Source organism: Eublepharis macularius, chromosome 16, assembly GCF_028583425.1.
Source record: "Eublepharis macularius isolate TG4126 chromosome 16, MPM_Emac_v1.0, whole genome shotgun sequence".
Classification (NCBI taxonomy): Eukaryota; Metazoa; Chordata; class Lepidosauria; order Squamata; family Eublepharidae; genus Eublepharis; species Eublepharis macularius.
Genome location: NC_072805.1, coordinates 18,743,840 through 18,766,679, shown reverse-complemented (window position 1 = coordinate 18,766,679; position 22,840 = coordinate 18,743,840). Strand labels below are relative to the sequence as shown.

Genomic DNA, 22,840 nt, shown 5'->3' with positions numbered 1-22,840 from the left:
ACCATATTCAACCATAACCCACCATGTGAAGGATCCCACCTATGCGTCTTGAGTCAGCTAGCAATTCATTCCCGCAAGACCATTCTCTGTTCCTCCTGCTTCAGACAACCAGCTCAAGACTAGGTATTCCAAAGGTAACTTTGCAGGATAAAATAAAGATGGAAACAATCCACTGAAGAGCTATACAAAAGAGATGGCTGGATGACAGATTCCTTCAGTTGGAAGGCAGTAGGAAAAGAGGAAGACCTTAAATGATTCAATAAAAAGAAGCCACGTCCCCAAGTTTGCAGGATCTGAGCAAGACTGTTAATGATAGGACGTTTTGGAAGTCTTTCATTCATAGGGTCGCTATAGTTCGGAGACAAACGGACAGCACATAACACGTCCCGCTTTGCCGTATACACCATCCATTCCCTTCAGAGCCCAGTCTTGGGCGGATAGACTCAGAATTGCAATTTATCCTTTTTTCCCTTCTAGTCTCGTGATTTCTTTAAAATCAATTACTCTTTCTTGTATGTGTATTCATTTTAATTGCATCTTCCTTCCCGCTACCCCCAAGCTGGCCCACAAAACCACTTCCGACACAATTTAAATCAATCCGCTAACATCTAAATAAAGTCAACAAAGACCAAACAAATCTCAACAGTCCAGCAAAAGGCCGAACAAAAAGGCCAAGAGGACTAAGATTAAAAATTCCCGAACACCTTCTGGAAGAGGTCAGGCCATCCCAGAGTCTTGGGCTGTTTCCTTATGGTGGATTAGCTCTTCCTGGGCTCTCAAAGAGGTGAGGGGGTTTTAGAGGGCTTGTTCCAGGGCTTTTTTTCAGCTGGAACACGGTGGAACGGAGTTCCGGAACCTCTTGAAAATGGTCACATGGCCGGTGGCCCCGCCCCCTGATCTCCAGACAAAGGGGAGTTTAGATGGCCCTCCATGCTGGAACGGTATGGAGGGCAATCTAAACTCCCCTCTGTCTGGAGATCAGGGGGTGGGACCACCAGCCATGAGACCATTTTCTCCAGGGGCAACCCACTGAGTTCCACCACCTCTTTTCCCAGAAAAAAAGCCCTGGCTTGTTCCAATGTTTCCAGAACCTCATCTGTTCCAGTCCTTCTGGAAACATCAGACTGAAATTGGCTCATAGTATAGATGGGAATAGATCAAGATGAGTAGCCATGTCAGTCTGTCTGTAGCAGTAAAAAAGAGCAAGAGTCCAGTAGCACCTTTAAGACTAATAAATTTGTGGCAGGGTATGAGTTTTTGTGAATCACACAGCTCTCTTCTTCAGATAAGAAGTGAGCTGTGATAGAAGTCCACACCCTACCACCCATTTTTGTTAAGTCTTATAGGTGCTACTGGACTCTTGCTCTTTTCTACGGTGGATGGGAAGGTTTCTAAACCTCCCCACCTCATCCCGCCCCCAGCAGGCTTTTAACACTTCAGGGATATACCTATTACTACGGGTTAAATAAAAAGCCAGTGAAAAGGTCTTTGGCAGCAGCGGAAGGAGGTAAATGGCAGTTGTGGGGCAGACTGGGAGGAAAGGACAAAAAGAATCACAGCAGCAATGAATCCACAATGGGGATTTGCACCCATATGGAAGCAGCCGTTGTGCTGCCAGCCCCACTTCATCATTCCAGAGTTTCGGAGTCACCACAGCCCTATCTAGGGTTGCCAGGTCCAGGTTGGGAAATTCCTGAATATTTTGGGGGTGGAGCCTGGAGAAGGTGGGGTTTGGGGAGGGTGGAGCTTCAAAATGGTATACTGCCATAGAGACTCCCCTCCAAAGCAGCCATTTTCTCCAGGGGAACTGGTCTCTGTCACCTGGAGATCAGTTGTAATTCTGGGAGATCTCCAGCCATCACCTGGAGGCTGGCAACCCTAGCCCTATCAGGTCAAGGCATTTCAATGTTTCAGGGCCAATGACCTGCCAGATCTCTAATGCCAGCAGTGGAGAACTGAAAACAAACTGGTTACAATAATTTTGTTAGCAATTGCTGGGATAGAGATTGCCAAGAAATGGGGAAATGAGAAAGGGCCCTCACTACAAAATTGGTACGATTCCATTTGGAACCATTTTATATTGGGTAAAGTGGATTGCTCTATAGGAATTCAGAATTTAGAAGCTTATCAGAAAAATTTTCAAGCAATTTGGTTTCCTATTGGGCAATTTTTGCAGGAAAAAGGAATTGTTTCTTCTAACATTCATTATCAAGAGCTATTGAATTTCTAGATGTATGGAACTCTTTAGGAGTTGTTATATTTTGGATTTTGTATGGTTACGTTTTAAGTGAATGTGTACAAAGAAGAAGTTTGTATATACACTGGTGTTGCTTTGGTATTGTCATATTTTTTTAAAAAAAAACTTATTAAAGTTTTTAAAACATGAAGAGAGCTGTGGCTAGAGATGGGCACGAACTGGAAAAAAACTGAACCATGTGGTTCATGGTTCGTCAAATTTCATGAACCACGAACTTTCACGAACCTGTCCCTGGTGTGCCAACTGGTTCGTTTGGTTCGTGAAAACGTCACTTCCGGGCCAGAAAATCATCACTTCCGGGCCAGCAGAAGTTCATTTCCAGGTCAGCAGAAGGTCTGCAGGAAGTCCATCCCCTGTTGCCTAGAAAACTGATTGATAGGCACCAGGCTGTCTGCAGTGACAAACCAAAAAACGAACCAAACAAACCAGCCTAAAAGTTCGTGGCAGTTCGTCAGAAATGGGATCTGACGAACCGTGGTTCACGAACCACGAACCGGCCTGGTTCGTGCTTAATTTTGGTTCATATTATAGTTCATGCCCATCTCTAGCTGTGGCTCTTGATAGATTTTTTTTTAAAAAAGGGGGGGAAAGAAAACATGGAGCAAAGCAGACTTCAATGTAGGCACAAACTGGTACAGGAAGAGGGAACCCTCAAGGTACCCTGGTCCCAGATTGTTCAGGGCTTGAAAAGTAAAACCCGGCACCTCAAACTGAGCCTGGAAAGCAGCTGGTCCCCAGTGCTTTCAAACCCAGAATGATACAATCGTCTTGGCAGGGTCATTAGTAGCAGAGCAGCTGCAATCTGAACTAGTAGCAGTTTCAAGTGCTCAAGAAGAGCAGCGCTTCACGGACTGTTCAGTTGCAGAAACCCAGTCCAGAAGTCTCTGCAGCACGACCACATTCAGATATCATAACAAGTGACCTCGTTCGTGTGCTATACCTTCTGCATAAGTGCCTGTCTTCTTCCTCTCCTCGGGCATGAACTCACAAGCGTCTTGGCTTGGGAAGCCTTCAATTGGCAAACTGTCCACATGCCTGCATTTGGACATCAGATATGCAGGGCAGATAAGTTCTCATCTCTAAACTTCTTTGCTGCATAACATTAACGCCAGCAAAGTGATGCCATGGCCAATACACGCTTGGCAGGTTCAAAGTTGTAATTAATATTTTCCCGTGATTACCTGGAGGAGTTGTGTGGGAGACAACATATGTTTGATTGATCTGTAAACTGGCTAAGGGGGGGGGACCCACATATTCCTATAACAATCCACACTTAAAAACAAAGTTATTAATTCACCTGCATTGTGGTGCAAGGCAAATCAAACCCTAAGAGGGTATTCTTATTCATGTATCTTCTCTCCCATGGAAGGGAACACTGTAATCTCCAAGCTGATAGACAACTAACAAGCAATAAAAGTGATGCTACAGAAAGTGATGATGAAATGGAGGCATCGCAACATCCTCTGTGTAAGACACTTAAATTGTTGAAATAGATAAGTGGACAGCTAAGGGTTGGATCCAACCAGCTTTTCTGCTGCTGAGAAAGGAAGGAAGGGCCCCTTTCTGAACGCCACAAAAGGCTATTCCGGGAATGATACAACTGGCTTGTACAAAAGCCACATGGAATGAGGGCTACTAAGGACTGGGAATTGGGTGAGATTGAGAGCCAAGCTACAAGTGACGCCTGACACAGGTTGGACACTTCTCAGCTTCCCTCTAGTTTTGATGGGAAATGTAGGCATTCTGGTCTTGCAGCTGTAATGGAGAGCCAAGCTGTAAAACCAGGACGCCTACATTTCCCATCAAAACTTGAGGTAGGCTGACAAGTGTCCAACCTGTGTAAGGCGTCACTTGTAGCTTGGCTCTGAGTGGGGGAAACGGCTGGATCCAATTCCAAGACTTAGAGTGTATCGTGCTGAGTGAACTTTGCATATGCTAAAATTAGCATATTAACCCTTTTGAGGGTCTTCCATTCCATTTCTTACATTTATTTATCTAGGCATTATCAGCCATTTTTCTTCCCCCTGGGGATCCAAAACAGCCTGCAAAAACCACAAACAAATACGATTTAAACAACTGAAAAAAGGAGGAATACTCAAAATGCATGGCACAGTTCCTGGGCTGGTCCTGTATCCACTGAACCAGATGACTTGTGGTTGCAGACTATAAACCACCAGCCATTATCCTTGTATCCTGCCAAAGTCTTATGCCTCTGGACCAGTCCAGGTTTAACATCTGCAAGTAGGAATCACAGCCTTGATGTTATTTAGCCAGCCGAGATGCTCCTCCCTTGCCAAACAATTTTTACAACTTTTATTCCAATAAAAATCCTTTCCATGTAAACCTTTGAAATCATTTGAGTATAACGTTTAAATTGCACTTGATTTATTTTTTTCTCTATAATCAAATTATTTCAGTCCTAGTATTTGTTGTTTGGGGAATATAAAGCTTAACATGAGGGTGCTTTTTAAGTGTTCCTTAATAAATACAAGTCAAAATCAACACACTGAATCACGTGGAACAAGGGCAATGTGCACATTTGCTAAAGCTATATGCTCGTGGTAAATTGTCCTGATTCACACAACATACCAACAGCGTATATCAGGAAATTTGTAGGTAGCTTGCATCAGGGGTCATTTCGTAGAAAAAGAGCTGGAGGAACTCATTAGTATAACTCATTATCATAACGCATTAGCATATGTCACACCCCCTGTCATCACCTATTCTGGCTGTTTTGGACCTAATCCTGGCCATTCAGGACCAAAATTGGGCCCAAAATGGCAAAAAGGGGTTGAAAATGGCCGAAAAGGGGCCCAAAATGGTCAGGATCGGGCCACTGCTGAACAGGAGAGGCCTGATCTGGGCCATTTTGGCCCCAATCCAGGATGAAATGGGCCCAAAATGGCTGAGAGTCAGGTGGGCAGGGCCACCTGACATGTGACTTCTTTGGGGAACTGCCGGAACTGTGTTCCGGCACGTTCCCCCTAAAAATGAGCCCTGGCTAGCATTCCCATTCCGCAAAGCTGGTAAGGTCCTCGTAGACATGACTGCGACCAGAAAAGGTCTATAGAGCTAACAGTCATTCGTCGCTTGCTAGCATTGCACCCCAGAGGTCCACATGGCTCCACCTAGCATGGGAATAAGATGGATCTTTGCACGGTTCTAAAAACCAGTGGGTTTTTGTGACCCAAATGCAGACTGCAAAGCAACTCTCTCAGAAGCAGGTCACCAAGTTTAAACTCCTGAGCTAAGAGAAGTTTCTGGGATTCCTTTCCTCCTTATAGTGGGAAAGGGCAGCAATGCCACATGCTCCTCCCTTGCCTTGCTCTGCACTCCCATTCATTCTCAGGGACTCAGTTCACCCCCAACCTTCTGTGTTATGGGAGGGGACAGGTACGGCCATACCTCCTGGACCTACACTGCTGGCACTAAGTAGTGGGCCACAAAAGGGAGCGAGTTTTGAAGACTGTCTCCACTTTGAAAAGTGTGAGAATCATCTGAGACTTGGAGGCAATGCAATATAGTCCTTCCTAGGGTTGCCATCCTCCAGGTGGTCGCTGGAGATCTCCCGGAAATACAACTAATCTCCAGCTGACAGAGATCAGTTCCCCTGGGGAAAATGGCAGCTTTGGAGGGTGGATTCTATAGTATTATACTCTGCTGAGGTCCCTCCCTCCCAAACCCCACCCACTCCAAGCTCCACCCCCCAAATCTCCAGGAATTTCCTAACCTGGAGCTGGCAACTGAGGTCCTTCCCAATACCATCCCAGAAAGGCAGTCTATAAAGATGACATCAGATAGAACAGAAAGCTGATGAGAGGCCCAGGGAACATTCCCCTTTTATCTCCTGTAGAGCAAAACAGTTCACAGCCAACACCAAATTAGAAGCCAAATTGGTAACAGTTTAAATGGCTGTACCACGCCTCCACACATTGCGGGACAATTCACTAGTGTTACAGGTGATAGCTACAGTGCATCTGGACTGGACTGTCCACACTGGAAAATGATGAGTCTTGCTGGGTCCTCAGTAAAAGATCTATAGGTGGCCTGTTCCTCGTGTCTGCAGTTTCTCCCTCCAGTCTATTTGCAAAGTATGCCCCAACTACGGGGTTTCCATTTACTAGGCAGGAATGAGGAAACGCCTGCCTCAGCCACCCGCCCTCACTCCGGCAAGCGGCGGAGGAAAATGTGGGGCTGGAATGGTGCCCCTGATGTCATTTCAGGCCGCATAACCAGAACTGACATCAACATGTTGCCGACTGCTCTAGCATTCACTCGAAACTCTAGTTTCAAGGGAATGCTGGAGCGGAAATCAACACAGCGACCTGGATACGCGGCAAGAGTTACCTCTTTTTGAAATGGCTCCATTGCTCACAATTCAGCTTTAACGTAGCTATTTTTCAGCTTACCACATACCTCCGTATATGAAAATCCAATCATGAACTGTAGCAGGACAGTCCTTTGCAGATATTCAGCCGCCCGTATCAGAACCATGTAATATCATAAGCCTGATAGGAGAGGTCACCATTCTGTCAGAATAAGGCATCACACACGTTTCCCAGGTTTGCTAGGCATGAATGCAAAACCTCTGAAATGGCGGTTTCAGGGAGCATGGCTTGCTGGAAACTATGTGCAATGCTCTGTTCAGATAAAACGGCCAGGAGGTTGGTCTATAGTATGCACAGGTTGCAGGGCAGTTCCCTGGTTTTGGCTCCTGGTTCCCAGGGAGACACTTCCCAGTCCCCCCAGCCCCCACCCCATGCCCTCCTTGACCAGGGATGGATTCCAGGTTTGGAGCCTTAGGTAGACAGTACCTAGAGCAGACTGTTCATCACCTACATTTGCCTTCCCATAGTAATGCAGGCCAGCCAGGTGCATGGGTATTAGGAGTTTTCCACGTCATTGGGTGAACTGACGGTGTGCCTGTTAAATGACTTTGGATGGTTGTAAATGGTTGCTCCTGAGGAAGTCCGTGGGGACGAAGAACTAGTTGGAAATTGCCGGCCTTAGTTCCGGGCACCATTGAAGGTTCCACTTTTCATCTTGGAACAAACCATGAACTTGTTTAACCAGCTCCTGAAAGGACTTTGATATAGTACAAGTCATTAATTTGCCGCTGCACCCCTTGATCCTCCTGGGGAGGATTCTTGAATGATATATGTAATATAAATTATATGCTGAAACTTGTAAAATGAAGATAAAAATTGGCTGCAATATTGTAATATGCTATATTAAAAGAATGATTATGTATATGTAATATATGATTGATAAATAATTGTTTTCCCGTTGGTCTTAGGACCTATATTTCTGGAAGTGTTACATCGGGAAAAGCCAGTTTTTTTCACAGGTGCATGGGTATTAGCAGTACTTTTTTCCAGCAGGAACGCAGTGGAACGGAGTTCCGGCACCTCTTGAAAATGGTCACATGGCCGGTGGCCCCGCCCCCTGATCTCCAGACAGAGGGGAGTTTAGATTGTTTAGAGATAAGGGGGCGGGGCCACCGGCCATGTGACCATTTTTGCCAAGGGCGATTTAAACTTTTAAAAACTCCCTTGTTCCAGCTGACCCGAAGTGATGTCATTGTGCAGTCCTCAGTTCCACCACCTCTTTTCCCAGAAAAAAAGCCCTGGGTATTAGAATGCATCAAGGAAACAGATGGGAAAGGGGACGAAGGCGGCAGAGGAGGTGCATGGGTGAGGATTTATTTATTTATTTTTATTTTATTGCACTTAATAGTCTGTTCTCCCTGCAAAGCAGGCTCAGAGCAGACCACATCAGAGTATAAAAACAAGGTAGCAAAAGAGATGAAACCATTCCTGTTCATAAAATTCAGCAACATTCATATTGCACAATCCTTCAACAACCAAAAGTCATGTGGTGGGTGGCAAGCTGTTAGATGTTATACAAACCGGGGGGGGGGGGGGACAATGTTGCTCTCGTGGCAGGAGGCTGGTTAAAGGGGGGATCAGCTGCAGTGTGCCCCAATAGAAGTCCTGGGCCATGGCAGCAGGTTCACCTCAGGATAGGGTTGCCAGCTCCAAGTTGGGAAATTCCTGGAGATCTAGGGGATGAAACCTGGAGAAAGTGGGGTTTGGGGAGGGAAAGGACCTTGGCATGGCATAATTCCATACAGTCCACCCCCCCCCAAAGTAGCCATTTTCTCCAGGTGAACTGATCTCTGTGGCCTGGAGACCAGTTGTAATTCCGGGAGATCTCCAGCCACTACCTGGAGGCTGGCAACCCTACCTCAGGATATGTGGACACCAGGCCTATCCCCTTCCCGTCCGCTCACCTGCATGCCTCCCACCCTTCCCCATATGCTCGCAAACCCTCCTACCACTCATGCTCACAGCTCTCTGCAACCCTTTCCCCAGAAGCACTGAGAAGCACATTCAGCTGGGATCCCTAACACAAGTGATGGATCACTAGTGAGTGGGTGGGGAGGTCAGCAGCAGTGGGCCCTCTCAGAAACCCTGGGCCCCGGCAGCCACCCCACATCAGGATATGCAGAGATCAGCTCCGCACAGTTGGAATGACCTCATAGGGCAAGCGATAGCACAATATCCCGCACTGTGCGGACGCAGCCTTCTATTACAACACACACACAGGGGGTTGTACAGAAAGTTATGCTTCTAGAGGAAAAGAAAAGGGCTGAATAAATGAGAAGCAAAAGGGAAATGCAGAAGCACTCCAACGGCCAGGCCAAAGCGAGCAGCCGCTCTGACTTTCCACCGAGTCCTCCCGAAGTGTTGTTTAGTCAGGCTTGGACAAGGGCAAGATAAGGCGATGGAGGAAAAGCTCCAGGCTAACAAGCCGTTCCTTTGGTGCCAGGTCGCGCTCGTGCCACCGCTCGCATTGATACCCCATCAATGGCATTTCAAGGGAAAAGGAATAAGAACTCGTTTGTCCAGCTCCGCTCATTCACTGAACTCGCCGGACCGGTTCTGCCGGCCTGGACACAAGGGGAGCCCCAGGGGCATGCAAGAAAAGAAGCCTAGCTGGTGGAAAGAGGAGTTCATTGGTAGTCCTTCCCTGACAGCCTCTGCCTCGTGCTGACTTGAGGCAGAGAACTTGGGTTTCAGTGTCTTTAGAATGGATCGTCCCTGGGAAAATAAGAATTATCACCTTACAAGGCCTCCCCAAAGAGCATCCTTGTGAATGTTGTGCAAGAGATAGCAAAGAAAAGTCCATGGCACTGAGGGGGAGGGGTGAAATCAGACAACTTTCCCTTGCGCTTACCTATCATGGGGTTATATTATTTTTTCCTTGTATCCTGTGATATGGTTTAAATCAGCCAGTGTTTCTTATTCATTTGTTCAGAAAATGTATAAGCTGCCTCTCCAGAGACCTGCTCGGGGCAGCTCCCGGAGTAAAGCGACAAAATCATAAAAGCAACCACTATGAAATTATCAACATTTATTGATTTATTTTCTTAAATTTATAGTCCGCCCTCCCCAAACAGGTGGGCTCAGGGCGGATCTCAACAACTTAAAACACACGACACAATTTATCAGCAGTGACCATTAAAAATATAAATAATGCATAGCATTCATTTAAAAACATATACTACCACTATATAGATACAACTATAATAATAGAGAGCATAGCAGCACGTTAGACATTCACCTATCACCGTCCATAGAGCAGTTTACAGCAACCATATAAAAGATAGGAGGTGACATTGGGCGGGAGAGCACAGAATTAAACATTAAAAGGAAATCCAAAAGGTGAGATTTGAACCCAAGTCTTCCACTCCCAAATCTAACACTCTGCCGACTACAGCCTACAGGCTTTCCCTCTCTGACATTACTATTTTTCTGGAGCCATCTGGAACTCCCTGCTTTGAGGGCCGAGCTGGATTAGGAAAGGGGCCCATAGCCCCCGGCTTTATCCATGCCACATGGATAATGAGAGTTTCTCTACACGAGGCGTCTTGCACGAGGACGCTCAAGTGTGGGGAGACGCAATGTTAGCCAGGAAGCACAAAGCAGGGCGTTCCAGAAGGCTTTGAGGGCCATCTTGAGTGTAGGCCTGATTCTGCCACCAAAGGAGGGACAGGCTGTTCGATGCCGCATCCAGCAAGTCCCAGGCACGACTGGAGACTGAAGCCTCCTTCCTTACCCCCATCCGCACACTACATTTCATCATCCACACTTGTTTGGCATTACACACCTATCATAAAGCCCCATACCCCTGATGTTTGCTATGGGGAGGATTCTTGCATTTCCTTTTAAGAAGTGTTTGTAAGCTCTTACACTTCTGCATATAATCACCTGCTACTGTCTCCAAGAAAAATCTCTCTTCTGCAATCACGGAAGGAAGCGCCTTTTCCAACGATTCCCTGACCAATAGAGCATGCTCATTTAATACGCAGTGATCATCCTTCTCAGGACACATCTGCATGGAACGTTTGATACGGCGCGCCCAATATCCTCTATCACTGCTATCTAACAAATTATTATTTATTATTAGTTTATTAAATTCGATTTTTAGCCCGCTCTCCCCACGGATGGACTCAGGATGGGGAACAATAAAATGCTCAGTAACATTTAAAAACATATAAATACATTTAAAAATCCAAAAACATGAATACATAGAACAGCATCTTAAAACAGAGGCCCCCTCCAATTTCTCCAGTCATAATGTAACCACAAGGGGGTGGGTGGGGCCACAATTAATAATATTCTAGTGACTGCGTTCAGGGGGGGGCGCGATGATTTCATCGCCCCCCTGGAGGGACACCAGTAGGAAGGCTCCTAAAATGATCAAAGGCTGGCCTCAACTGTATGCCTGGTGGAACAACTCTGTCTTACAGGCTCGCCGAAAAGATATAAGGTCTTGGCGGGCCCGGGTGTCTTCCGACGGAGAGTTCCACCAGGTTGGGACCAAGACTGAAAATGTCCTGGCCCTGGTTGAGGCCAGCCAGGCCTCCTTGGGGCCAAGGGCCACCCATAAGTTCTTATTTGCCGATCTTCAGGGCTTTTTTTCAGCAGGAACGCAGTGCAACGGAGTTCCGGAACCTCTTGAAAATGGTCACATGGCTGGTGGCCCCGCCCCCTGATCTCCAGACAGAGGGGAGTTGAGATTGCCCTCTGCACCACTCAGCAGCACGGAGGGCAATCTAAACTCCCCTCTGTCTGGAGATCAGGGGGCGGGGCCACCAGCCATGTGGCCATTCTCTCCAAGGGCAACCCACTGAGTTCCGCCACCTCTTTTCCCAGAAAAAAAGGCCTGCCGATCTTAATGCTCTCCGGGGTACATACGGGGAGAGACTGTCCTGCAGGTATGCCAGTCCCAGTCTGTTTAGGGACTGCATCTGTGGCATGTACCATGTCCATCTGACCTGGCCGATTCCAGACGGGCACAAATAGAGCGAGTGCTTTCGCTTTTTCAGCGACCTCACTCGTAAAAACCCGCAATTTCCTGTCCCGGCTTACCTGCGGTCCATGGCGCTCAGTTGCGCTCTATAAGCGGACGGTGTGAACGCGGTATTGCGGGTTTGCACGCTTCTGGACGCTTCGTCGCCGCAGAGAGGCCCTCCCCTTTCCCTCCTTCCTTTGCCGGCCAGCCGGCAACAATATTCCCTTAATTTTTTTTTTTTAAACCGGGCACCATTTGCGCAGTCGCACGTTTGCGCACATCAAACTGCGCAAATGTGCACAAATGCACAAACCCACAAAAGCGCACAAAAGTCAATGCTGCATATTCGCATAACTGCATGTTTGCGCATTTGCACAAAACACGTAAAAAAATTTTTTTTAAAAACCCGAAATGCGAACCAATGAAGGCCCCCGACGTCAACTGTGACGGGGAGGAAACAACCAATCCCGGGTACCTCAGTTGGCCGTGCGAACATCCAGAAGCGGGACGGCACGGCACGCTGCGAGACAAAGCGGATGGAGACGAAAGTGAACGCGTGGCCGGTAAGCGATTATTTCCGCAGAAAAACCGCAATTTCTGGCCATCTGGAATCGGCCCTGGATGGCCCAGGCTAACCCAATTTCATCAGATCTCAGAAACTAAACAGAGTCAGTCCTGGTTAGGACTTGAATGGTAGAGCTCTAAGGAAGTCACGCAATGGCGAACAACCTTAGTTTGTTTCTTGCCTTGACAACTCCACGGGGTAGCCGTAAGTCAGTTGCTACTTGACAGCGAGGGAAAAAATGGTGGGCAGACGCATATGCCAAAATACCCAAGAACTCTGCACACCAGAGGAGATTTCTAGGGAAATTCCATCAAAGTTGTTTTTATGGTTGACGAGGCAATCCACATTCTAGGTTGCTTTTGAAAAATAACATGGAGAGTGAGTGATTTGCTTGCCCTCTTCAGAATGAAGTTTCAACTGCAAAGTTTCAGCAAAGTTAGTCTATTCTGGAATAGGTTGAACGTAATCCCTCTGTCAGCCCTTTCTCATCTCCTCCCTCGACTCTCATGCTCGACATCCAAGCAAAGACAACTCCAACGTAGCCCACTGCACAGCTAATTTCTGTCGCTGCCCTCTTTGCTGCTCATAGAATCATAGAGTTGGAAGGGGCCATACAGACCATCTAGTCCAACCCCCCGCCCAGTGCAGGATCAGCCCAAAGCATCTCTGACAAATATTCATCCAGCCTCTTCTTGAAAACTGCCAGTGAAGGGGAGCTCACCACCTCCCTAGGCAGCTGGTTCCACTTTTGAACTACTCTGACCGTGAAAAAGTTTTTCCTAATATCCAGCCGGTACCTTTGTGCATGTAGTTTTAGCCCATTGCTTCGCGTCCTACCCTCTGCTGCCAACTGGAACAGCTCCCTGCCCTCCTCCAAATGACAGCCTTTCAAATATTTAAAGAGAGCAATCATGTCCCCCCTCAACCTCCTTTTCTCCAAACTAAACATTCCCAAGGCCCTCAGCCTTACCTCGTAGGGCTCAGTCTCCAGACCCCTGATCATTCTCGTAGGGCTCAGTCTCCAGACCCCTGATCATGCTCCTTTAAGTACCTGCAATGGCTTTCCAGATATGCGCTGTCTGTTTCCCAGTCTTGCATAAAGAACTTCTCTGTGAGACTTCCTCTTCAAAGGCAGCATTCTTGCCCGATCAGTTCCTTATACAGCAGCCAGCGATGGCAGTATGTCCTAGTGGTCTCAACAGACCATGGCACCCTTTGATGCAAGAGCAAAAGACCTAGCCACGGCCTGCCTGTGACCACAGCACCTCGAAGCATCACTCCAATCATACAGAGCAGCATTCCCCAACATGGAGCCTGAGCATCACATGGTGCTTTTCTAGGGCTTGCTTCTTCCCCAAAGCAAAAAGCCAGTCCCAGAATTTTTTTATTTAAACATTTGAATGCCATCTTCCTGCCCAAAATAGGATTCCCAAGGCAGCGAACATTAAAACTCTAACAATTTAAAATGACATTTTAAAACAATTTAAAATAGTATAACAAACAATTCAATAAACATGCACGAAATACACAACACAAAGAGCAGGGAGAAGGGCCAGTAACAGTTATTGAGGGTTTTCTGAACAAAACAAAAGAGCCTTTGCCTGCTGGAAGAAGAAAGCGATAGAAGGGGACAGATGAATCCCTCTGGGAAGGGAGTTCCAAAGTTCTGGGGCTACGACTGAGAAGGCTCTCTCATCACACAAGGAGGTTTGGTTAGAAACTACACTTTCTGAACACACAAGCACTTAAACCAAAGGTCCTTCCGGAGATGATTTTCACATTGTCTAATAAATGCACCGCTATGATCAGATATACAGAGGGAGAACTTTGTAAGCTACCCTGAGTTCCTTCAAGGAAGGGTGAGATGAAGGCTGCCAGCCAAGTGCTGGCAACTAGTGAGAGACACGGGGGGAGGGCACAAAATTGTCATCATGCCAATGCCACAATGTCAAATCCGATAAACTCAGAAGTGACATCACCACGTTGGGGCCACACTCTAGGATTCACCCCAAAAGCTACGGTTTTAGCAGTGATGTCACTTCCAGGTTCATGCCAGGAGTGATGTTGCAGCATTGGCACAATGCCAAGCTCCCCCCCCCCCAATTTTGCTTCTGCTGCTCCACTGAGCAGTACGGTCCAGGGCAGGAGGCAGGGCCAGTTCCAGGTTTTGAGAGGCCCTTGGCAAACTGTTCTCAGGGGGCCCCTCCCCTCTTCTACATCCCACCAGGTCTCCAAACATGCCCTCCTTCCCTCCCACCTACCTGTGTGTCCTTCCTGCTCACCCGTGAGCTCTCCCACTGCCTGTGCTCATCGCTACCGGCAGCCCTTTCCCCAGCAGCTCTGGGCAGCGTGCATAGCTGGAAGCACAGTGGAACATTAGCAAATAAAAGTGGGGAGGGGTCAATAGCAGTGGGACCTGCCAGAATCCCTCAGCCCTGGTAGCTGCCCCATCTCAGGATATGCTGATGTCAGCCCTGGCGGGAGGTCTTCTGCTATAGCAGGGGACCTGGCCACTTCAGGAGAGGTAAAGATGTGATCACTTCTCATTTGTTACAGCGGAGACTGAGGTCCATAGTAGCACTTCTGCTGCATTTTCCCAATCAAGTCATAATATTGTTGTGCGTTGGCCTCTGACCCATCTGTCCTCTATGGCAAAAGGAATGGTAATGTGTCTTAAAGACCGTGCCTATGTATCTCCTTGACAAGTCTCAACGATGAAGAAACCGTTTTCTTCCAAGGACCCATCGGGGCCTGGAAGATGTAGCCTTCTTGCTGAGCAGGAGGGAGGGAGCCAATTAGTGTCAGCGTAAAAAGGAAGTGCAGTTTTTAGATGTCGGGAAAGGCTGAGAGAGAAGCGGGCAGACTGCTTTGAGTTGGCTGAACATCTCAGGAGTGCAAGATCTCTCTTTCCCTCTTTATCTCCCGGAATCTGCTACTCAGGGCTTTTTTTCAGCAGGAACGCGGTGGAACGGAGTTCCGGTACCTCTTGAAAATGGTCACATGGCCGGTGGCCCCGCCCCCTGATCTCCAGACAGAAGGGAGTTTAGATTGCCCTCCACGCAGTGGCGTGGAGGGCAATCTAAACTCCCCTCTGTCTGGAGATCAGGGGATGGGGCCACCGGCCATGTGACCATTTTCACCGAGGGCAATTTAAACTTTAAAAAACTCCCTCCCCTTTGTTCCAGCTGCCTCAAAGTGATGACATTGTACGGTCCTGAGTTCCACCACCTCTTTTCCCAGAAAAAAAGCTCTGCTGCTACTCACAATGAGCGGCCCTATCAGTGCCCCACCTTTAAATAAAGCAAATACTACAAGAAGGTGATATATTACCAGGGGCAATCCTTAGGACTTCTTGTTCAGGGAAGTGGAGAGCATGTCACAATTTCTGGTCATTGGGAAAGTGCAATTCCTTCCCCTTGGTAAGCAAAGGGGAGGGGCCATGGCTCCGTAGAACAGCATCTTCTTTGCACACAGAAGGTCCCAGGTTCAACCCCTGCCCCAGCATCTCCTGTTAAAAGGGATCAGGTTGTAGGTGATGTGAAAGACTTCAGTCTGAGACCCTGGGAAACCACTGCCACTCTTAGAGCCAAGCTACAAGTGACGCCTGACACAGGTTGGACACTTGTCAGCTTCTCTCAAGTTTTGATGGGAAATGTAGGCATCCTGGTCTTGCAGCTTGGCTCTCCGACTGCTGTCCAGTGGACTTTTCAACTGTCACTTGTCCAACATTCTGCCAAGCTACCTACATTCCCCATCAAAACTGGAGGGAAGCTGACAAGTGTCCAACCTGTGTCAGGCGTCACTTGTAGTTTGGCTCTCAGGAGACAGTACTGACCTGGATGTACCAAGAGTTTGACCCAGTATAAGGCAGCTTCATGCAGGCATGCATCTTAGGAGAGGGGTTGTGGGTCAGTGGTAACAGCATCTGCGTGGCATGCAGAAGGTCCCAGGTTCAAGCCTCATCATCTCCAGTTAACAGAGTCAGGTAGTGGGTGGTGTGAAAGACCTCTGCCTGAGACCCTGGAGAAGTGCTACAAGTCTGAGTGAACAAAACTGACCTTGATGGACCAAGGGTCTGTTTCAGTATGAGGCAGCTAGCCACAATATTTTTATCATCATCTACAAGTTGACTGATTTTGCCCCTCTTTGCCACCCGTTTAGGATGACTTACATGGCATTTTTTAGAGTGAAGCATATGTCTTTCCCCACAAGGATTCCCAACAAATTCACAGACCTTGTCTTTTATCCGCCTCCTTTTACCTAGTTCACCACCACCACTGGAGGAAGGATCATATCACCCTAATTTTGTTTTAAAAAGAGGTACACTCCCTCTTTCATTTCCCAGGAGATGTGCAATTTGCACAGCACACATTAAAATGAGAAATGCATGTCTTTAAAAGACCACCTGGAAAGCTCTCCAACCCGTTTCAGAACTGCCTAAACAAAACCATTTCCCATCAACCACATACATCTCCTCTCCTTTAGGGAAAGCTGACTAGTTTGTGGAGGAAGGGCGAGCAAAAAGTGTCAACGTGCGGCACGGCATAGCTCTGGGAAAGCCCTTAGTCGGAGAGGCAATGCCGTGGATAATGATTAGCAACACGGTGCCAGCAGTGCCATGCCGCGCAGGGCGTATAACATTTACTCAAGCACCCAGCTCACCGACTGCTTTGCCCTGCCACACCTTTCACCAGTGACCGAAAGCGTGCCTGCTCCAAGCAACGGAGCAATGGGTCAAACATATGACACACCATCTCATGGAATTCCATCCCAAAATAAAATAAAGGAGAAGCTACCACACGAGTCAGCAATCCTGACCCAAAGATCAGAGAGGGGGAAAGGCTGTGATTTTCTCCTCCACCAAGTCGCTTTACCACTCAAACTTGCTTCTTCTATCACCCAGGCCAAGTCTAGGCAATAGGCTTAGAGCCAAGCTACAAGTGACGCCTTACACAGGTTGTACACTTGTCAGCTTCCCTCAAGTTTTGATGGGAAATGTAGGCTTCCTGGTTTTACAGCTTGGCTCTCCATTACAGCTGCAAGACCAGGATGCCTACATTTCCCATCAAAACTTGAGGGAAGCGGACAAGTGTCCAACCTGTGTCAGGCGTCACTTGTAGCTTGGCTCTTACTGAGCTAAATTCCAAGTTGTTTATTGCCTCCTATAAACCAAGGCCTGCCCATGAGAAGAAAGACAGCTACTTCCTCTAGGTTTACAGTTGAAGTATAGGCACCCCACGAGAAGGAAGGGAGGTTAGAAAGAGCAGAGAGTTTAACTAGGAAACAACACACCTTCCCAAAAAAACAACAACCCCAAACAATTAAAATGACGTTGGGACATCAGGGTACAAATTTTCACAACATTTTAAGAAAGGAAATAACTGCCACGTTGCCACATTGTGCGGAAGGTTGATTCAGATTTGGCCCACAAAGAGGAGGCAAGGTTTAACCCTTCTTCCGCCACATCCTTTCACTGACAGTCAAAACCAACTTTGCCAGCTTGTTGCAAGCCCTAGAAAGAAAAGGACATTTAAGCGACCTTCTTTTCCTCTTCCAGGGCCAACAGCCGAGGAGGTCCAGAATGAATTTCTATTAGCAGAATAGCCGAAGGGGAAGGGGTTTTGTTATCTCTACCCCCCTCCCACAAAATAAACCCCCCAAACCTGGGAGCCCATACAGTTGCTGTTGAAAACTGCTAAGAAGATCTATGCAGGGATTATTTCCCACCAACAATCCCAATTTGGCCTCGGTTGTTATAAGTGGACTGGTTCCCTTTTCTGATAGAAAGGGACAATTCAGCACAGAAAGACAACATATGAGCATCTCCAACACAAACATAAAAACAACCCTACCAGATTGTAACAGAGGTCCACCTAGTCTAGCAACAGCCAGATGATTCTGAGAAGCAACCGTTTCTTCCCTGGTATTCAGAGGTATACTACCTCTGAACATGGAGGCTTTATTTAGCAAATAGTACTAAACAAACCTATTCCCTGTTATTTTGTCAACCCCTTTCTTTAAAAGCCATCTAAATTACAGGCCATTGGCGTGCAGCAGTGAGTTCCACTACTCTACACTGCACCATGCACATACACACAAGAGAACCTGCCAATTATCCCACTGTGTGGGCTACCAGATCAGCACAGCCGGCACAGCAACCTTAGAACGGCAAGGGCAGCATCAAATCTCCATATGAGCAGAGGAGGGAATTCAGCCTAGCCACCCTTCTTCCGAGGATCCAAGATGACACACACGGTTCTTCCTCATTTTATCCTCAGGACAACCCTGTTAAGTCAGGCTAGACTGGTAGAAAGTGACTGGCCCAGATCACACTTTCATGCTACCAGGCAGCCCCCGCCCCCTTTAAAGACTGGCCATGAGTTCCAATGACCCACCTTGGGATCCAAAATTCTCTACAGAAAAGCAGGCACATAAATATTCAAAATAAGGAATGATTCCGTGTAATCCCTGTGAGCTAGTTAGTCCAGCCCTGTAGAGCACAGAGACTGGAGCGGAGCAACCAAGAAAGAGGCTGGCTGCCGGGAAGCTTGACCACATTTTACCTGCTCTTATCCCCTTGAAAAAGGGCTGTGATTTTTAAGAAGGCTGCAGCCTGGGTTCCAGTTTGTTCCTTCAGTCAAGAGGACTGGACGCAAAGACCCTAGAACTTGGAGGGGCAGAAAAGCTGGACTTTACTCATCCCAAAGTGTTACCAAGAAACTACTAGTCGCTTAAGTGAAATCAAAGACGTGGGTTGCTGCAAATTACTGCTCTCTGTTACATCTAGGTATTGAATTATTTTTTTAAAAAAAAAAACTAGTTGTGTGGTTCTGACTGTTGAAAAGTTTTGACTTAAAGAAATGTCTTGACTTTCCATCGACTTGCAAGTTCAGTTCCTAATTCAGCCTGGCAGAACCCATCCAGAAAGAGGTCAGGTCAGCACTGCCTATACCACACCATCCGTCTGCTTCGCCCTAGTCTAGTGGGGCCAGAGCAGCAGAGGGACTCTTTGCTCTGCAGGGCTCCTTACAAAAGAGGGGGAAGGAGCCAACCGCCCCTCAGACAAGCCCTTGCCCCCCTGCCAGCTGAATGTTGGTGGCCACAAACCCGCCCAGCAGGAAGGCAGTGTGGCCCCCTATACCCTTCCCCCCTCACAGAGACGCCTCAGGCAGCCAGCAGCAGAGGACCAGCAACTCCTAAACTCTTGGTGCCACACGTGTTTTCCTTTCCACACGTGCCCGTGTACTCGCCCTCCGTCCCCGAATTTTTCTGACCAGTTGCACGAAAGGGTAGAAATTAGGCAGGGGAGGCTGACCCACCCCGGAGAAAAGGCAGGCAGAGCTGGGCGGCACTACGGTGGTGTGTGTGTGGGGGGGGGTCTTTCCCCTGCTAGAAAAAGAGGGCGAGGGCGAAGGGCTGCCAATACAGCCTCGCGAGACTCCGAAAGCTCCCCCAACCCCAGCCCGTCCCGTTGCACGTCCGAAAGGGCGCCCGAGTTCGGCGCGGCGCTTGTCCCGCGTTTCGAGGCCCCCCAGAAGGCTGACCTGGCCGGAGCCTCCCCGCCGCGGCGCCTTACCTGCGCGTCTCGGGCGGCGGCGGCGGGGGCCGGCGGGGGCTCGCGGAGGTCGCCCAGGTAGTACTGCTCGAGCCAGCGGCGCGCGTTGTCGGAGTGCCGGTGCGGCGGCCCGTCGAGCGCGGCGCCGATGTCGCTGCCGGCCCGCTGGAGGAGCAGCTGCGGGCCGCCCGGGTGGAGGCGCACGAAGGGCGAGAGGTCGTAGAGGCGGCGCCCGCGGAGCACCAGGCAGGAGCCCTGGGCGCAGCGCTGGCGCAGCTCGGCGCGGCTGAAGGCGCGGGGCCCGGCGCGGAGAGCCATGGCCGGCCGGGGCGGGCGACGACGGCTGCTGCGGCGGCTGCTTCTGCCACTGGCGGCCGCCGGACACCTGCCGGCCCGCCCGCCTCCATCGCCCGCATAAGCCGCGGCCCGCCGACACGCCCCCGCCCTCCCGGGGCGCGGCGCGGCCTCCCATTGGCGGCACCCGCGGCGGACGGACGGACGGGGCGCGCCGTCGGGCAGGGAGGCCGGGGCGCGCGGGGACTCTCCCGGGGCTCTCCCGGGCCTGAAGCGGGAGGCTTCACGCGGCGTCTCTTTCCGGATCCGCGGAAGTAGCGGTGCCGGGCAGGGAACAGCCGTGCAGCTGCTGCCTTACTCGGAACCAGCCGCTGGTCCACTCGGAGTTCTCGACAGGAGTCGGCTGCTTTGGAGATGCGGCGGGAAGGGTAGTTGAAAAAGATGGAGCCCGTGGCAGGGCAAAGGCTTTGCTATACTCTGGAGCTGTGAAATGCCAGAAGGGAAACTTCAGCCCATCAGAACCTCTCCAGGTCGAAGCCCGGCTCTGGGAGGCAGCTCCAGCCCACTGCCACTCCTCGCTGCCCCTCTGGTTGCCTTCCGGGAGACTGGTTGCCTGGAGAGGTGAAACTGACAGCGCCTTAGCGGAGATGAAGTTAACAAACCCTCTCAGGAGCGATCTCCGCCTCTGTCTTTTTAAACTACCCTTTCCAGCTAACGTTGCATCTCCTTAAGCTTGACCAACACCTGCCGAGACCTCTCATGTAGAGGGACTCTCAGACTGGCAGCAGCCCTCCACAGTCTCAACTAGAGATCTTTCACATCACCTCCAACCTGCACCTTATACCTGGCCATGCCAAGGACTGAAGCTGGAACCTTCAACGAGCAGAGCAGGGGCTCGATCGCTGAGCCCTAAAAGAAAACGCCTTATACCAAGACAGACCCTTGGTCTATCCTTTGTCTGGCAGCGACCCGTCAGGGTTTGAACTCGAGGTCTTTCACATCACCTCTGGGTGGAGGAAAGTGCCATCAAGTCATAGCCGACTTATGGCACCCCCTGCTGCAGTTTCGAAGGTCAAGAGACTCGCAGAGGTATTTTGCCATTGCCTGCCTTTGCAGATTAGTAATCCTGGTCTTTTGGAGATCTCCCATCCAATTACTAACCAAGACCAACTCTGCTTAGCTTCCAGGACCTGACAAGATCGGGCTTGCCTTGACTATTCTGGTTGGAGTTCATGACCTCCTCCCTGATCCTTTTAACTGAAGGTGTCACAGATTGAATCTGGGACCTGCATACCAAGAGGATGCTGTGCCACGGAGCGCCAGGTCCTTGACTGCTGCAGAAGCAGCACGCTTGCAGCCTGTATTGCAGACAGCTGCTCACCCAGTGGAGAGCACACAGGTTCCCCTGCTGATCCTGTAGATTTGGTAACCCAGGAGGTTGATTCCCTTGGGCACCAGATTTTTGGATCAGATGGGAGGTGTCTAGCCCAGGCAAGCCCAGTCTTGTCAGATCTTAGATGCACCTTCGTTTTAGCCCTGGGTCTGTTTACTGCTGAGGCAAGAGTGCCCTTGAGTGAGTGCTGCCTTCTAGGCTAGGATATGGAACAACCAGGTTGGAATCCCTACGCCCAGTATGAAATCCCTCTTGCTATGCCACCCGGGCTGGTTAGGCACTGAGAGCCAAGCTACAAGTGACGAATTACACTTGCCTGGCAAGTGAACAGACTCACGTGTATTCCTCCGTGTTCACTTGCCATTCACTTGCTCTCCACATCAAGTGGAGAACAAGTGAGGAATACACGCGAGTCTGTTCTCTTGCCAGGCAAGTGTCATTCCTCACTTGTAGCTTGGCTCATAGTGACAATCCCTCTCAAGACACATCTGCATGGAACGATCTCACCAGATCTTGGAAGCTAAGCAGGGTCAGCTCTGGTTAGTACTTGGATGGGAGACCACCAAAGAAGTCCAGGGTTGCTATGCAGAGCCAGGCAATGGCAAACCACCTCTGCCTCTAGCCTTGAAAATTCAATAGGGTTGGCTGGAAGATTGGACCCCACGTCCAATTCTGTGGGCCCCTGAACAAGGTGCCCCCTGCCACTCCATTTATTCCTATTGTGGGGGGGGGGAGTCCAAGCTGACTCCCACTGCAGAAACACAGGGATCAAGGCTGCCAGGGCTAAAGACACCCCCGCCCCCGAATGCAAGATCCACACCATACAGTCCAACAGCACCAAACTGAAGGCCTCCCATGACCCTAGTACACCCGCACAAGTTGCCCAAAGCCACTCTTCATTTTTTCCAATGATGGGTTTTCCACTGACACACACGGTGTGTCGTTTTCTACACATGGTGTGTTGTTTCCCTCACATCTCTTTCTGACTCTTCCCATCCCTGTGGCAAAAGAGCAACATTCCTGGGGCCTCTTTTCTCAATTATCTGCACAAATTTGTGCGGACGTGGGCTGGTGATTTTGCAGTGGGAAAAGTGTTTTTTTTTTTCCACCTCCCTAACACAGACTCGCAGAGGATACAGGCCACACAGTGGGCTGACCAAATGCACCCTAGAAGTTCAGAGCTGGGAAACTGAAGAGCGGCACGTTGATCTTCAGGAAGACCATCTGCTCAACTCTTCATAGGAGCAGGTGAGTGCGATGCAAGCTGACAGTGTCGCCTGCATGGGAAAGACATGCTCGCTCTGCACGCTTGTCAGAGGGCATGAGAGGAGCCACTGAGCCACGAGAGGGAGGTCTGGCCAGGTTGCCTCTTCCTTGGCCCAGTAACTCAGAGGATTGGTGAAAGCAACTTGCAGG

General features: G+C 49.3%; 1 protein-coding gene across 1 annotated transcript in view; it reads right to left on the bottom strand.

The window, feature by feature from the left end:
* Positions 1-20,055, bottom strand: part of FA2H (fatty acid 2-hydroxylase) — a 132,767-nt gene extending 112,712 nt beyond the window's left edge. The window contains exon 1 of the mRNA XM_055000245.1: positions 19,759-20,055. Coding sequence (XP_054856220.1) covers positions 19,759-20,055 — 297 coding nt within the window. The remainder of the gene's footprint in view (positions 1-19,758) is intronic.
* Positions 20,056-22,840: the final 2,785 nt, after the last annotated feature.